Source organism: Amborella trichopoda, chromosome 5 (assembly GCF_054954075.1).
Source record: "Amborella trichopoda isolate Santa Cruz 75 chromosome 5, AtrichopodaSantaCruz75HAP2 v2.0, whole genome shotgun sequence".
NCBI lineage: Eukaryota > Viridiplantae > Streptophyta > Magnoliopsida > Amborellales > Amborellaceae > Amborella > Amborella trichopoda.
Genome location: NC_142340.1, coordinates 46,824,328 through 46,841,574, shown reverse-complemented (window position 1 = coordinate 46,841,574; position 17,247 = coordinate 46,824,328). Strand labels below are relative to the sequence as shown.

Sequence of the window (17,247 nt, the reverse complement as noted above, 5' to 3'; positions counted from 1 at the left end):
TTCCATGATAATTCTATATTTATTCTTTTGTGTGATGTAAATTAAATGCTGAATGGCGGTTCATGCAGAGAAAGAACATATCAATATTTGCATATTCATTCAAAAACATGAAAATTCTTAATGGAGTACCCTCATTTCTTATTGAATTCCTAAAAAACAATATTTATAATGAATTTTAATAATTTTTTCGGATTTTTTTTAAACTTTATTTTGACCGATTCATCCGATTCTCGATCCGAATCGTAGATTCTCTGATCCTGATCGATTTTTTAGAAACCCGATCAGGATCACCGATCCGTTTTTTAAACCATTGCTAAAAACTATTGTTTTTATTTATTTTTACGTATGTGTGAATAACGGGTAGGGGCTTCTCCCCCCCTTGGCCCAAAAAAAAATGAAAAGGACGACTTGATGAGGAACGCACGTGGGTAGACGGCGGCAAGAGCGATGCATATGGGTTTTTCTTCCAATGAGGAGAGAGAAAGAAGCGCGAGAGAAAGATGAGAGAGAGAGAGGGGAGTAAAAGGCGCATACATAAATTGATGAAGGCGAATCTGTCCCCCAAAATGTGAACTTTCTCTGTACTTTGTTAGAGAGAGAGAGAGAGAGAGAGGGGGAGAACAATGGCGAATGAAGGAAGGCGAGGGTATGAACGGGGTACAGGAGGCAAGTGGAGGAAGCCCTATTCTCATTCTCGACCAACACCAAACACTCCCTATGATCGTCCTTTGTCGGCTTCTCAGAAGAAGATCAGTAAGAGAGAGAGAGGGGGTAGGGGTTGGCTCTCCAACCTTTTCTCCTCTCTTTTCCGAAGCTCCACTCCTCAACCAGGTAGCCTCTCTCTCTCTCTCTCTCTCTCTTTCTCTTCGGGCCTTTGTAGCCTCTGTATTCGCGTGGGATTTGAATGCTTAACCCTTTTAATTATCTTCTCATTTTACCTGTCTATCTCTTCTGTTTCTTTTCTAATGTAGTTCAATGTGGAAGGGGGAACCGGAAACCTACGGGCCAAGACAAAGAACTCCATTTATATTAGGCCATGGCATTTCAACTTAATTATTTATTTATTCTCATGTTTTGGTAGTGAAATTGGAAGTTTTCCCCTTCATTACTAATTGTTATCGTTGTTGTTGTTATATTAAATCCCTCAATGGCATGTTGGTTGAATGTCCTAGTGGCTCAATCTGCTTTCTCTTTGTTGAATTCTCTTTCTTTTTAGGTTTTGAATGTTGTAAAAAGAAAAACCATAGTCCTTTCTATTTTCATACTGTTTAGAGTCGGGACTAGCGGGCCCAAAAAACGAGTCAATTAGGTTGATTAGCCCCCAAAGGGTTGTATAGTTTACATCTGTTGCATAGGTTGAATCCTATATTATTGGTCTATAAACGTTTTTTATCTTTGGAAGGACTATGGCTGTATCCATTTGATATCCGCGTTAAATAGAAGGGTTTTGCTTTGAGAAGGGGAATTAACAGTTGGAGGATTCGAGCATTTCTATTAGATTTAAATAATTGAAGGTGAACACATATTTTTGCTATGAGAAGATTCTCCAGTTAGTTTACGCACTTCTCTCTTTCTGTTTTGTTCTAAGTGATTTTATACAATGATACTGTTAGCCTTTGTTCACAAAGTTCACAAACACCCCAAAACTGTCCTATTTAAAATCACATTGCTGCAGTGTGTCACATCTCCACTCAAAATCTACTGAATTTTTTCTTGAACTTGTCAATACAGTACGCCCCTACCCATCCAATTTCACATCTAATGGCTAGGGGTAATTTGGACCTTTTAATGCCAAATGTAAACGGTCTTATCATCAACTTCCCCTTGTTTCTACGTTTTGGTTTTGGCATCATTTGTGTTCTTCACAAAATGTCTTAGAACTTGTTGTGTTTGTCACTTAAAGTCTTTTGAGTTCTTGCAAGTGTAGTGCAGCCTTAATTCATCATCATCATCATAGCCTTGTCCCAATGAATTGGGGTCGGCAACATGAATCCCTTTTCACCATTTTGCTCTATTAAAAGCCATACCCTCAATTAGGCCAAAAGTCCCCATATATATTCGGACTCCTTCCAACCACGTCCTTTTGGGCCTACCCCTTTCCCTTTTCAATCCTTCTATTTGAACTAACTCGCACCTCCTAATAGGTGCTGTATTGGGTTGGCGCCACACATGGCCAGCCCATCTAAGTCAGCTCTCTCTCATCTTATTGCCTATTGGTGCCACACCTAAATTTTCTCAAATGGATTCATTTCTAATTCTATCCCTTCTTGTTTTGCCACTCATCCATCTCAACATCTTTATCTCCGCTACACATTCTATGGGTATATTATTTTTTGTCCTCTCAACATCCCGCTCCATAGAGCAAAGCTGGTCTCACAACTGTCCTACAGAACTTGCCCTTCAACTTTATTGGTATGCGGTAATCACATAAAATTCCAGTTGTACATCTCCACTTCGCCCACGTAGCTCTAATTTTGTGTATGATTACTTCCTCAATCTCTCCATTTTCCTGGATTATTGACCCAAGATATCACAACCTTAACTGTGGCCTAATATATTGGGGAAGGAAATCCTTTTTCTTTTTAAAAATATTTGTCTTGTATTGAGTATGTACTTCTTTTACAATGTTCCAAGCATAGGCACCCCGTAGGTCAGGTGCTCGTACAAGTGAAGAAGTCGAAAAATGACCCCAAACCCTCAAAATACATGGGGCTGCACAGCTATAAAAGTATGCAATTATAGCTATACAATCCCACTCTGGGAAAAGCCGTGGGATTACTCTATCATGTCCCTCGTCGCTTCACCGACTATTTCATCCTTGGCTAGGGAATTAGCTACATCGTTGGCATCCCCAAAGATGTGTATGAAGGTGACACAAAGGTTCCTGCAATGACAAAAGATGTGATCAAATAAGGGGACTTATCTCCAGGGGCCGTGGGTTCTTTTAGAGGTTCAAACACCAAAGTATGACATTCTTGGAGTCACCCTCAATGATGAGGGGATGTACATGTTCCTAATTTGGTGTCCCTTTTCAGTTTTTGAGTAGAGCTATGGTTTCGGTCATTGTCGATTTGATGATGCCTGTGTTTGAAGGTAGAGAATAAGCTATTCTCCAAATGGTCTCTAAGGATGCACCCGAAACCTGCTGGACTAGGATTTATGATTGAGCACCCATCAATGTTCAACTCGATATACTTGTGGTTCCAGTGGTCTTCACATGTTGAAACTTGAAATAGTTATCCTTTCTCCAAAAAAAAATAAAATTTTATTGTTTTCTTAATATTTCCTCCTTTTTACTAAATTTATCGTTACTTGCTTTCTAAGTTCTGAGTATTGCCGATAAATTCAAGATTCCCAGCTTGTGTTACTATTACTATTAAATACTATCGTCATCATCATCATCACCCTTTTATGGGAGTTCATTATCTTGCTTTCTAGACAAGATCAAAATTTCTGGTTAGATAGGGTGGTTTCAGATTTTTTTTTTGGGGTAAATGGTGGTTTCAGATTTGTCATTTCCTTTTTCTTCTTTTGTCCTTTTCTGAAACTCGTGGGAATGAACCCAAATGCATATAACGAAAAATGATCTATCTATTTTTGCGAAGAAATTCTTTTAATCGCACAAATTTTGAATCCAGAGTCTAGATGCTATTTTTGATGCTGAGATCACAAAAGAACAAATTGAGATTTAACAGCTGAATGCATGAAGATTGAGTCATTACTCCTGATGATAAACTGTATATCAGGATTTGGAAGTGCAATCGATATAATAGATTCAGTTGCGCATTGGAATGGAAGCATCCATGCTTAGTAATAGAAGGATTTATCAGAATCATGTAAAATTGGTCCTGTTCAATCAATGGTATTTGTCTATTTGATGTTATTTCATTTTCTGTAGTGAACGTTAGTGTTGTTGGGTTCCTTTGATCAGCTAGAGTTATTGTTTGAGTTCAGATTCGACTTTTACATTTAGAGATTCCTCACTTATGTCTGCTGATGCATTTTTGGTACAACGATGGTAGCAATTCATGTTTTATTGGTGAATAGTGGTATATTATACGGTTGTTTACCTTGATTGCATGATGATATCAATGTTAAGAGAATTGAAAAAACATTGTGGTTATTTTTGTAATTTGAGTAGTTGACGATGCATTTGTCTAGAATCTCTAGCTAGTAAACTCATGGATCTGGTGACGTGAATTTGAGCATTTGATGATGCATTTATCTCATACAATGTGAGATTGATTTAAAAAAAATTAATGGAATAGGTGGTCAAGTAAAGATTTCATGATGGCCATACTTCCATTTTTATTGCCACAAACGAACATTGGGTTTTTTTTCTTTTTTTTTTTTTTTTTTTCTTTTAGTAGTTAATTTTTTTGGGGAAAGAGGCCCTTGGCTTAGTGTTTAGGGCGATGAAACTGCAATGTAATGCCAAGGGTTCCAATTCAACCTTTTGAAATTTGTTCAACCATTACTTGACCCCTATAGGTTGTTATAGAATATCTTAAGTATGAATCAATTGAGGAATGTGTTGCAAAAATCAGGAGACTGCACTTGGACTCTGGAGGGAGGAATTATGGGCTGGGTGAGAACGGGTCGATTCAGGGCCGGATTCAACCAGATCTGGATCCGGATCTGAATAGTATTACATCAGATCCGGATTACTCTCTATATATACTATTTTATTTATATATATATACATATATATATATATACATATATATACATATGTATATACATGTATATACATATGTATATACATGTATATACATATATATATACATGTATATATATATATATATTGCAAAACCAAGAAACTTATCATGCAATTAAACAATTAAACAATTAAGCAAGCATTCTCACATATCCAAAATATATTAATACGCATAAAATAATAAAAATAGAAAAGGGAGCTATATCAAGAATGATCCAAGTGGTATAAGTAGCTTGACGAAATTTAATACTGAAAATAGCTTTTATTTGCATTATAAAACGTCACAACTTATACATTCATATAGAGTAACAAACTATTCAATCCAACAAATTAAACTTTAAAGCAGAAGTACACTTTACAGACGCAGTAACTACAAAATAACTTCCACTCTGACGAACAGTAGCTTGGAAGGTTGTCAAAATTACATTCACACATAAAGCAAACGCTCAAACACTCAGAGGATTTTTACAAAGAGAAAACACTCGGAGAGAGAGAAGATAGAGGACTCTGAACTTTTGAAACCTCTTAGCTCTGATCTTAGCCTGGCTTCTTGAGGGAGGAGATCTCCTTTTATAAGCATGGGCTTCAAATTCTTTTCTTAATCTGTTTGTTGCTTTTTACAGGGCGCTCTAGATGCATACAGGTGGATGGTAGATGATGCTCGTGCAGCTGTCGGTGACGAAGTGGAGGACAGGTGGATGGTAGAGATGAAAAGTAGAGAGAGAATCTTCTTTTAGCTGTCGGTGGATTGTCGTCTTATGTTGGTGAAGAATATTTTTCCCTGTAGCAGGGACAGGTGGATTATTCTTTGTTGGCTGGTGGTTACCTTTTTACTGTAGCATAAAGTAGCGGGGACAGGTGGATTATTCTTTGTCGGTTAATGATTGGCTTGAATTTGTTGGAATCGAGTCAGGCGGGTCCAGCCTAGTATAGAGTTTGCTTTTGAGAACAGCCATGTGCTGATTGATCTTCTTCAATTTCAACACTGTTGCTTTCTTCATTTTGTGCTTCTTCTTCAGATATCTGGAGTAACTGTTTTTCAAGTTCTTCTTTGGTGGCCTTTGGGTTTATTTTCTTCAGTTGTCTTATATATTCAGAAAGATTATTTGGGTGATCATAAGAGGATGATCCCAGGGCTTCAGGAATTTTCTTCAGTTTAATTTGATCTGGTTCAAGCCAGACTCCACCTCAAACACAAACTCCAGTATTCCTACAGTCACCAATCCCTCGAAAAACCTCTTCTACTGGTAAATCCCAGTACAAAGAAACAACTTTTCTTGTAGACTCAATCATTGCAGACATACATGCAATGGAAGACCCAAATAGAGTTGCAAAAATTTACCTATATAACAATATCTGCCCTTTGAATGGTATAAAAACTAGAGAATGGTATGAGGCCATTCTATTAGAAATTGGCTCCATTACAATTGTTCATTATTACCACAAGAATACCAAAATGGTATCTTATTCAAAATTGCAAATTAGAAAAAATTTATCTTTCAGTGAATGGAATTCAGATCCAGCCAAAGCAAATAAATTACAAGCCTCGGAATTCCCAAATAAATATTATCAACATTCTGAATACGTAGATGCTTGGCACAAAGTTCTAGCCATCCAAAATAATTACAATTCTCACACATGGTTTCTTCAGTTCAAAATGCCAATTGTTGATCCCTTTCCAAACTGGTTCCGCAATTGGTTTTCAGTATGGGGATCAGGATCCCAAATATTATCAGAACCTTTACAAGTGTCTCAAGCCAGATTCATTGAGTTCAATGGTAAAGACCCAAATATAGACTATCATCTATATTTTATGGCACTTTACCAGTTACCTTGGATACTAAAATGGAATTTTGCAATATCTGAAAATAATTCTAATAATTATGAATATATTCCTTGTATAGGAAAGAAAATATCAGTGAAGTGGTGGGATATATTTGTCTATAAGAATTTGGAACCAGACCAAATTAAACTGAGAAAAATTCCTGCAGCCCTAGGAGCATCCTCTTATGATCACCCAAATAATCTTTCTGAATACATAAGACAAATGAAGAAAAGAAACCCAAAGGCCACCAAAGAAGAACTTGAAAAACAGTTACTCTAGATATTTGAAGAAGAAACACAAAATGAAGCAAGCAATAGTGTTGAAATTGAAGAAGATCAATCAGCACATGGCTGTTCTCAGAAGCAAACTCTATACTAGGCCGGACCTGCCTGACCCGATTCCAACAAATTCAAGCCAATCATTAGCCGACAAAGAATAAGCCACTTGTCGCTGCTACTTTATGCTACAGTAAAAAGGTAACCACCAGCCGACAAAGAATAATCCACCTGTCCCTGCTACAGGAAGAAATATTCTCCACCAACATAAGACGACAATCCACCGACAGTTAAAAGAAGATTCTCTCTCTACTTTTCATCTCTACCATCCACCTGTCCTCCATTTCTTCACCGACAGCTGCAGGAGCATCATCTACCATCCCACCTGTATGCATCCAGAGCGCCCTGTAAAAAGCAACAAACAGATTAAGAAAAGAGTTTGAAGTCCATGCTTATAAAAGGAGACCTCCTCCCTCAAGAAGCCAAGCTAAGCGAAGAGCGAAGATCAGAGCTAAGAAGTTTCAGAAGCTAGAGTCCTTTATTTCTCTCTCTCTGAGTGTTTTCTCTTTGCAAAAATTCTCTGAGTGTTTGTTGAGTGCTTGCCTTATGTGTGAATGTAATTTTGACAACCTTCCAAGCTACTGTCCGTCAGAGTGGAAGTTATTCTGTAGTTACTGCGTCTGTAAACTGTATGTGTATTTCTGCTTTGAAGTTTAATTTGTTGTTGTTGGTTTGTATGAATAGTTAGTTACTTTATATGAGTTGTTAGTTGAATGTATGATTTGAGCTGTGATGTATGAAATTTTTCAATGCAAATAAAAGCTATTTTCAGTATTAAAATTCGTCAGGCTACTTATACTACTTGGATCATTCTTGATATAGCTCCCTTTTCTATTTTCATTATTTTATGTGTATTAATATATTTTGGATATGTTAGAATGCTTGCTTAAGTTTCTTTGGTTGTGCGATCTTGGTTGTTGATGGTATCAGAGCCATAAACCAGAATTAGAAACTTTATTCAGTACAGTAATACTATATTGAAAGTAATATCTTATTAGTTAGAAACCTAATTAAATTTTTCATTAATATAAGTTGGACCGAGAGTTGAGGCTGTTGATGCCCAGCCTAAGAGACCGTTAAGGCCAGGAGAGCCGCTGAGGTCAAAAAAGACATAAGAGGTTGATCTAAAGGGGCACTCATCAGCATTATTAATGGAAAATTTCATTAGAAATCTGTCTAATAAGGCATTATCTCAATCTAGTAGTACTTTACGAATAAAAAATAAAGAAGAAATTTTTATAGATAAAATTGAAAAACAAATTCAAAATTGGAACATACCTAAGGTTCCAGTTTCTGATGTCTATCGAAAAGGAAAATTTGAATTAAAAACAGGATATGCAATTAAGACTGTGGAACAAAGTCTATCAATCACAAGTGTTCAAGAGAATTTTCAATTATTATCCAGTAAAGTAATTCAAGCACACAAGGATAAAGACTATAAGTATTTACATATAGGTTTAATTCAAGTAGCAATAAAACCTTTTACTAGATTAGGACTTAATAATTCCATATTAATATGTTTAAGAGATAATAGACATAACAAACTTTCAGATTCATTATAAGGCATAGTAGAATCAAGTTTATGTAGTGGACCAGTCTATTTCAACTGTTTTCTTGATTACTCAGTATCATTGAGTGATCCCAATATTTAAAAGTATTAACACTTAATTTAAAAATTCAAGGGTTCGATATGAATCCAGGATCTCAAAATATTGCATTAGTTTATAGAATCTGTTATAAGGTAATGAATACCTTATGTCCTAATGTATTACAAGTAGATACCAAAGGAAAAACTATATTTTTTCAAACAAATGTTGAAAAATCTAATATAATAATACCAGAAACAATTGATGGGTCTCAAATAGTACTACCAGAAACATGGTCAATACATAATGAGAATCAACAATATAAAACCCCTTCTAATAATAATTCTAATCAAATAGTAGAACACCCAGATGGAGAAATAGAAATCCAATTTAATAATAATAAAAAAATTAAAATAAATAGTAAAGATGATTCTGATATAAAATCACAGTCACATAGGCATTCTGAGCCTGCTAGACATTCTACTTCTACATCTACTTCTATACAAAATCCTATAATCCAAGGACTATTAAGAATGAGCAATAATGTGCATATACTTCAATGCAAGCCAGCAAGTAATCATCCAGATTTTTCAGATACTGAAATGGATTTCCAAGTTTTAATCCTACAAGAAGAAAGAAAAGTAGATTTAGAATATCTCAAAAATGATTACTTAGCAGAAGAAAATACCCAAATTAGAGAATGGTATCTTGCTAAATTTGAGAAAAGATTAATAGATCTATTACATAAGAAATATAATAAATTTTTTAAAAAGGAAAAGAAAAGTATAGGATTTTTTAACTGGTTAAGAGTAATACTCGCAGAAAAAGAAGTCCCTATTCCCAATTTTGAAATTCATACTTTAGAAAAACAATATCAAACATTTCAAGTAGTAGAAGGAGACAATATAACCAGTATACATCCACAAGAAAGAAGTATTATAATTAAGGGATATCATAAAGATAAAGAAACAGAAACAACAATAGTTTCTGGAACCAAAGCAACACCATATAAAATGACTACTGGATAATCTACCCATAAATTAGAATGATTACCTAATATAATTGAACAAAATAATTATACAAATTTGTATATGCAAATCATAGGAAAACAAACTACAAGAATAGAAAATATGTTAAGAATACCTCAAGAGACAGAAAAGAAAGACGTCCAAAAGAAATCAGTCCTAATAAAACCTCCTCCTGAAATGAATAAAGACAGATTTAATGTCAAAGAAGATCATAGTGATCTTATAGATGAATTGGTTGCACAATTATCCCATTTAGACATTAAAGAGAAAAATCTAAAAAATACAGACAAGAAAAATAAAAGAATTATTATTCAAGAACCTGAAGCACTAACCCTTCAAGAGGAATCAATAATAGAAAATACTGTTGAAAATATGAAAATTGCTTTTACTGAAAACAATAACCAGTCTACTGATCAAAATATTCATAGGATATCATATGGAACAAAATGGAAGCCAGTAGCCAATGCTAGGATGTACCATACTAGGCCTATCCCTGTAGATATCCAATTCGAAGAAGATCTAGTATCCCATACAACTTCCTATTCTGGTAGAACCATAGTCAATTGGAATATAGATAGAATGTTTGAACATCAGATATTAGACACCATGAAACATATGACAATGTATGCTTCAGCCTGCAAAATGGCAGGTAATCATTATCAGGAAGTAGCAAAATCCATAGTCTGTGGTTTCACAGGATGGCTTAGAGGATGGTGGGATTTTTACCTAAATGATACTACTAAAAATCAAATACTTACCAATACTAGACAATGGGTTGTAAAGAATGAACAGAATCAGGATATACCATACAGCGAAAGTGATGCTGTAAATGCTCTCATATATACAATAACTCTCCATTTTGTAGGCAGTACAGCTTTATTAGAAGCACGATCTGAAGATCTGCTCTCCAATTTAAGATGTCCTACTTTATCTCATTATAAGTGGTATAAAGACGTTTTCTTTTCTAGATTACTTACCCGAGAAGATAGTCATCTTGATCATTGGAAAGAAAAATTTATTGTTGGATTACCCTACTTGTTTGCTGAAAAATTTAAAAATCGGCTTAAAACTAAGAATGGGGGTATTATACCATATTCCAATTATACTTTAGGTGAACGTTCAGCAGAAATATGTGCCGAAGGATTAGCCTTATGCACATATTTGAAATTAAAAAGACAATTGGACAAACAAAGAATGATTGGTAAAAAAGAATTAGGTGATTTTTGTGAACAATTTGGATATAGTATCAGTACTTCTCCAAATAAACCAGGGAAAAAGAGAAAAGACAAATCTTTCAAAACAGAAAAACGAAAATCCAGAAAATATAAAAGAGACAAATTTATCAAAAGATTCTCCCCTAAATTTAAATATAAAAAGGGAAAAAAGAAAGTACCTGTATGCTATAAGTGTGGAAAAGTTGGTCATTACAAAAATGCTTGCAAAATGAAAAAGAAAATTGATACTATAATACTTGATGAAAATATCAGAAATAAAATATATGATATTATACAAATTTATGATGCAGATTCAGAAAACAGTTCAACTGAAGATAATAGCAGTGACTCATTAATAGGAAATATTGAAGATGAAAATTTAGTGTGGAGTAGTTCAGATGAACAATCAGAAATTGAGAAAATGTAAGAATGTTCCTGTAATACATTAACCAATGAAGAAAATCTAATACTGGATCTCATAGAAAAAATTACTGATCCCCATGAAAAAAGAGATATAATAACCTAGTATATTAAAATAGCTAAAGCAAAAAATAAGCCTGCTCCATTAATGAAACTTGTAGATGAATATAGTTTCTCAGAAATAATAAAAAAAATAAACAAAAGAGATGCAGTCCAAAAAGAACCAACTATAGTAGAATTAAAAAGAGAAGTTAATGATGTAAAATTAGAAGTACAACAACTAAAAAATAGAATAAAAATTCTAGAATTGCAAACTGAGATCTCGGGAGAAATCTCAGAAACTGATGAACTAGAATTTGATCCAATAATAGATACTCATAAAGAACATAAAGAACAAAAAACTCTAATAGAAGATAAACCTGAGTCATCAGGGGTTAATTCTGAAAATCTAAGTTTAAACTTAGTAAATAGAATTATTATCAAAGGTTTTTAGGATGTTTAAATTACATGGCTGATTTTTATGTAAACTTAGCAATAAAGCAAAACCCTTATATGATTCCTTGATATATATTATGTCCTAAAAATCTAATTTTAGTTTGACATAACAGTATTTTCTTTGCAAAAATAACTAATCCTGCATGTTTTATTGTATTAATGAAAACATATAGATGTTTGAAATGTTGATCTATGTTTTTTGAAAATACTAATACATCATCTATATAGACTATCATGAATTTGAAGTAAGGATTAAATATATCATTCACAATCTTTGGAAATTCTGATGGAGCATTTTTAAGTCCCAATGGCATGACATTCCATTCATATTGACCAAATGGTACATTAAATGTGGTTTTATATCTATCTTCTTCTTTTTTCCAAATTTGCCAATACCCAGATTTCAAATCAAAGTTGGAGAATATACAAGCATTTATCAATCTATCTAACAGATCTTTTTTGTTTGGTATGGGATATCTAATCCATTTAAGTACTTTATTTAATGGTTTATAATTTATTACTAATCTTGGCACTCCTCTTCTTTTTCTGTATTTTTGTTTACATAAAATGCAGCACAGCTCCAAGGAGATGCACTTGGTCTTATTAATCTTTTGTTTTTTAATTCATCTATTTCTTTTTTACAATATTCTAGTAAACTTGTATTCATTTGTATTGGCTTGACTTTAGTAGGAATTTTACTTTTAGTAAAGTCTGATTCATATGGTAAACTTACCATGTGTTTTCTTCTTTCCCAAAAAGCATTGGGTAATTCACTACATAATTCTTTTTCTATCTGAGTTTTTATTTTATGAATTTTTTCTTTAATTTTTGGAAGTAGTAAATCTTCTTCTACTTGTTTGTATTTTATTTCTGTCTTAAGGTGGCAGAGAAATTTTTCTTTATTTTCTATATTATTTTTGACATTATTTATTTCTTTTATTTTGGGTTTATCTATGAATTCAAACTTTATCTTATGGCCATGTATTGTTGTTTCTATTCCAGTAGTGTCTATAGTTATTGGATAGAGTAGACTTAAAAATGGTGTTCCTAAAATAACTGCCTGACTTAATCCTTTAACCATTATAAAGGGTGTAGTAAAACAGCTTCCATTATTACATACTTCAGCATCAGATAATTTATAATGGTACATTAATTTACTATTTTAAAAAAACCAGGTTGGATCCGGGTTGGATCCACCTGCGGCCGGATCCGATCCGGATTTTGGATCCAAATTTTGGGTCCATACCTGGATCCGAATGGGGTCCGAAATCTGGGATTTGGATCCTGATCGGGTCAATTCTCACCCCTAATTATGGGTATTGGATTTCGGTTACAGAAAAATGAGTTGGTCGTCCCCCTCCATGGCTAGGGGTCTGCCACTTTGAAGTGTGTTTAAAATACACTAGGGCTTGGCTGAACTGATGAATTTGATCAAGTACTTGCTCGAGCTACCATGGGCATGGGTTTGATTTGTTGGTCCATGGAATTATGTCAACAAAGTTGCCCTTGAAAATTAGATTTTTCTCTTAGGACTTGCAGAGAAATTGGAGCCCTATGATAAAGGTTGTGAGTCCCTCACTCCAAAAGGCCTTTGAAAACCGAGTATAGTTGATCGAAGAGCCCTTTGAAACTAGCGGCATTGGGATTTCCCCTGCTACTACCATAAAAGTTCACTTTTATTGTTCCCTGATATGGTGGCACCCAATGTGCTGACTTGTGGTCCTGTTTGGGTGTGAATTAGTTATAATTTTCCTCTGCCTTTCCAAGTCACCTGCTGAATAGGCTTGAAACTCTTTAATGGTCAGAGCCCAAGAAATGGTTCAGAACTGATCAATCAAAGTTGTGAAAACAGAGGTTCTACCTTGGAAAGTCCTCTGATTTCTTTTTGGCCCTATATACCAGATAGTGGCAGAGTTGGGTAGAGAGGAGATGACCATAATTTAATTAGGCTGTCAAAGTACTGGGGCCCAAACCTATGAAATATCAAACATTTGCAAGAACGTCGATCCGATGATGGTTGCTGCTTACAGTGTAAAAAGAGATGACCATTTAATTTGTCCTCTTCCCTGCACATGATGCAACAGTTTGGAATTTGTGTTCCCCATTGTTGTGTGTGATAAAGCTTTGTCCAGACCCAATAGCCAACTGAAGGCTTAGACTTTATGTGGGGCAGAAATGGAACGAACCTTGGGTTTATGTATTCCAAATAAATTATTTGGTAGCTTTTAATGTTTGCCTTTTAGGAATTCCCAATTACTTTTGTGTGTGTTTGTGCCCATGTACGTGAGTGCGTGCGTGTATTGAACTGTTTTGGGAATCGTTCTTGGGAAATATCTTATGAAAAGTTTACAAAGTTCTCATGGATTATCTTGTATTTTGCAGAGGCAAACCAAGAAGATAGTTCTAATGCACCGCAAGTGTTTCCCCATGTAAGTTGTACATGCTTTCTTTTTTGTTGGTATGTCTTACTTTTCTTATGAGGCATGTTATCTCATTTTTCCGACACTGTAAGGCAGGCCTTAGGTTATGTTGAGCCACTTTAACTTTGCTCTGAAAATCTTATTTGTTCCCCATGTGCAAATGGCTTGTGATGAACTTCTTTAGCTTTGATGATAGCTAAGTCTTCTGCTTTGATTTGGATTGCTCTTCCCCTATGTTAATTTTTTTTCTTTATTATCCTTGTATGATGCTTTTCAGATACATTTTCCATGGTTGTTCCTTTTTCATTTGGTGGTTGAGGTTATTTATTTATTTCATGTTGACTTTAGGTGTCAGTAAATTTTTTTTTGAAATGACGTGTCAGTAAATTTATTAGTTCATTTATCTTCTTAATAGTAAATGATAAAAACCTGGTCATAACCAGCACCTTATGTTGTATGGGTCCCAACATCTGCACCATCTGGTTTTATTGTGCTGTGCAAATTTGGCACAATTTTTGAAACAGGGGGAGGGCAGAATTGATATGCACTGTCCAATAAAATCGGATGGTGCAGAATCTGCAGATGTTGGGGCCTGCGACATGTGCAGGCCTGACACATTAAACACTTATCCAAGGATACTTCATTGATAAGGGAATGTATAGTTGTACTTGAAAATACAGAATACAGACATATTGAAATGTATACAAGGGGCAAGACAAGATTAAAGAGTAAATGTGGATCATAATTCAGGTCTGATGGGATAACATGAGTAGGGCCAAGTAAATTAGTCACTAATGGGTATACTTCATCATGTGATCCAAGTGAGCCCCAGCTTATCAGTACCGCCCACATCACTACTGGCCCCACAAAGGATATGCTGGGTCGACAGGTTTAACATGCTCATAATTTGGAGAATCTCCTCAATCTTGTTAACCAATCTTCAATGGTATGGTTCCTTTCGAGTAACCCACATAATTATATTAAGAGAATAGCTGTCTACTAGTTCTAGGCCTTAGTCTCTATTTCTGTTCGCGTAAGTTGGCTCCTTGTATTAATACTAATATGTTATGACATTCTGAAGTTTTTTCTGGAGTCTTTGTACCTATCATGAGAAACTCCAGAAAAATAAGGGGTGTCTTAAAGCTGAAATTCTACTAAAGAGACATTGCAATTATAGAGGTATGTGACTAGAATCATTGGTTTCAAGAGAGAATTATGAAGTTGATTCAGTTGTTGGTGAAATTGTCTTAAAAAATCAAAATACATTTGTATATTCGGTGTGTTCTTCATTCCACATTCAAGGGCCAAGTGATGCTAGTTCTATCCAACAATTTAATTTAGGTCTTAGTTTCTTTAAATTGTTTCTATAGGGGTAGGTTATTTTCAAGAGATGTAAATCAATGGTGCCAGAGAGCATTTTTGGGCAGGTCTTCCAATCTTAAGAAGTTTGTTTGATCCGTCTTTGAAGTAGGTCTTAAAACGATTTGTCAGGGCTGTCTTGGGCATCTAAATGACTACCTTTATAGTAAATGATCTCAAAAGTATTCTGATTTGTCTGGGATTTTATTTGTAATTTTTAAGATAAAATTATTTTGGGAGGGTAATATTGGAAGTTAACCCTATATTAGCTTTATCATTATAACACCTAATATATATCAGTTTTTTGGGGCTAAGATATCCAGATACTACCTGATGCGCTGAGAGTTGGGTAAGGCAAAATTTTCTAAATAGGGAAAGAGCACAACAACCAGTAAAGAAGCTCAAAAGCTCTAGGAACAGGTTCCAACACAAATCCAATAATAAATCAATCTCCTTACAAGGGGTCACTTAAAAATAAGCAAAGGGCCTATTATAAAACAAAGGTCCCTTAACTATTTAAGTATTTATGACAAAACTTCACCTTCTCTGGAAAAACAAGTCTTATGAGAAAGCTTCAAAGTAAAGTTGGCTACCTAAGTAATCTAAACTCATCGTAGCCCTTGATTTTATTTAATCCAAAACACCTAAAATCAATGACAAAAGTGAACTTTTCTTGTTCAATTACATATAATCCTGACAATACACTAGTAACTTGTAAATAATCCCAAAGTTTTAAGTGTTAAGTGGGATACTTAATCCTGTGATTATGTGGTGCTTTAAAGTTTTAGATGATAATGGAAACATAGATTCATCATACTGAATCAGCATCAGCATTGGAGAATTTTTGTTCTTAATTTTTTTTAAATGTTTCCTTCTATGAGTTCTATCAGCTCTTGTTAGGATGGTGACATGAAGTGGTGGCATGGAGTATGCGGTGGATAACGTAGAGATCAAGAAGATAAATCTTTTTTGGGTACCTAAGCGGAATACTCTTAGGTGTCGTTTGGGTACCTGAAAATATATTGTCTAGGAAATATATTACTGACGTAATACATTACTGGCGTAATACATTACCTGCAAATGGATTGTTACTGTTTGGGTAGTATTTAGATGCAACCTAGTGAATACATTGCTATTGTTTTGGCTATGTCTGGAAAAAATCTGAGAAATGTATTACTGACATTTTAGCTAGGAAATATTGCTAATTTTACTTATAGTAATGTGGTTTTTTTCAATACCTCTTTTTTTTTAGGAAAAAAACATCAATTAAAACTACTGTTTTCTAATATGTGAAGGAAAATAATAATAATAATCAGAAAATAAAAACCCTAATCCCAATCTTACTCAACAAACATATTCACACAGTATACCAAAATAGATTGTTATAGCGATGAGAGGAAGAGAGCCCGCTAGCGTGGGTTTGTAACTCAAGCTTAGTTGTACCATCTCTCTGTAGCACACATGGATGGGAGCTTCCTATGTGTGTTGGCTGTCGTGGCTTTCAATTATAAAATTCTAAAGAGAATTAAAACAAAAATCTCGGTTTGCACAGATTTTTCATTTCAAAACCATTTTTGGGAGAGAGTGGAGTGGCTAGAGAGAGAAAATAAATCAAAAAAATCAGTCACCAAAAGTTCCACGGCCACAAAATTGACAATCCCCACACCATACTCGGAGCTGGAAATAGCCATTATCAGCTTTTAGAGCCCCAAATTCATCACATGAAAAACCAGTAAAAAGAGGGACCCACTTTTCCTGAACTGGTACCCAAATGGGTTAGAGAGAGGGAGAGAGTCTCCAAGCTAGAGAGAGAGAGAGAGAGAGAGAGATGGAGTATGAGACCATGAA

The 17,247-nt window shown here is 34.7% G+C and overlaps 1 protein-coding gene across 14 annotated transcripts in view; it reads left to right on the top strand.

Moving 5' to 3' along the window:
• Nucleotides 1–385: 385 nt before the first annotated feature.
• Nucleotides 386–17,247, top strand: part of LOC18431881 (uncharacterized) — a 43,348-nt gene continuing 26,486 nt past the window's right edge. For 2 of the 14 annotated variants that reach the window (XM_088868431.1, XM_088868430.1), the window contains exons 1-3: nucleotides 443–831; nucleotides 972–1,077; nucleotides 14,003–14,049. In XM_088868431.1, the coding sequence (XP_088724557.1) occupies nucleotides 631–831; nucleotides 972–1,077; nucleotides 14,003–14,049 (354 nt within the window). In that variant the 5' untranslated portion in view covers nucleotides 443–630. Of the gene's footprint in view, nucleotides 832–971; nucleotides 1,078–7,239; nucleotides 7,507–14,002; nucleotides 14,050–17,247 lie in introns of those variants that run through there. The other 12 variants (XM_088868433.1, XM_088868432.1, XM_088868441.1 and 9 more) reach the window with 11 other exon arrangements.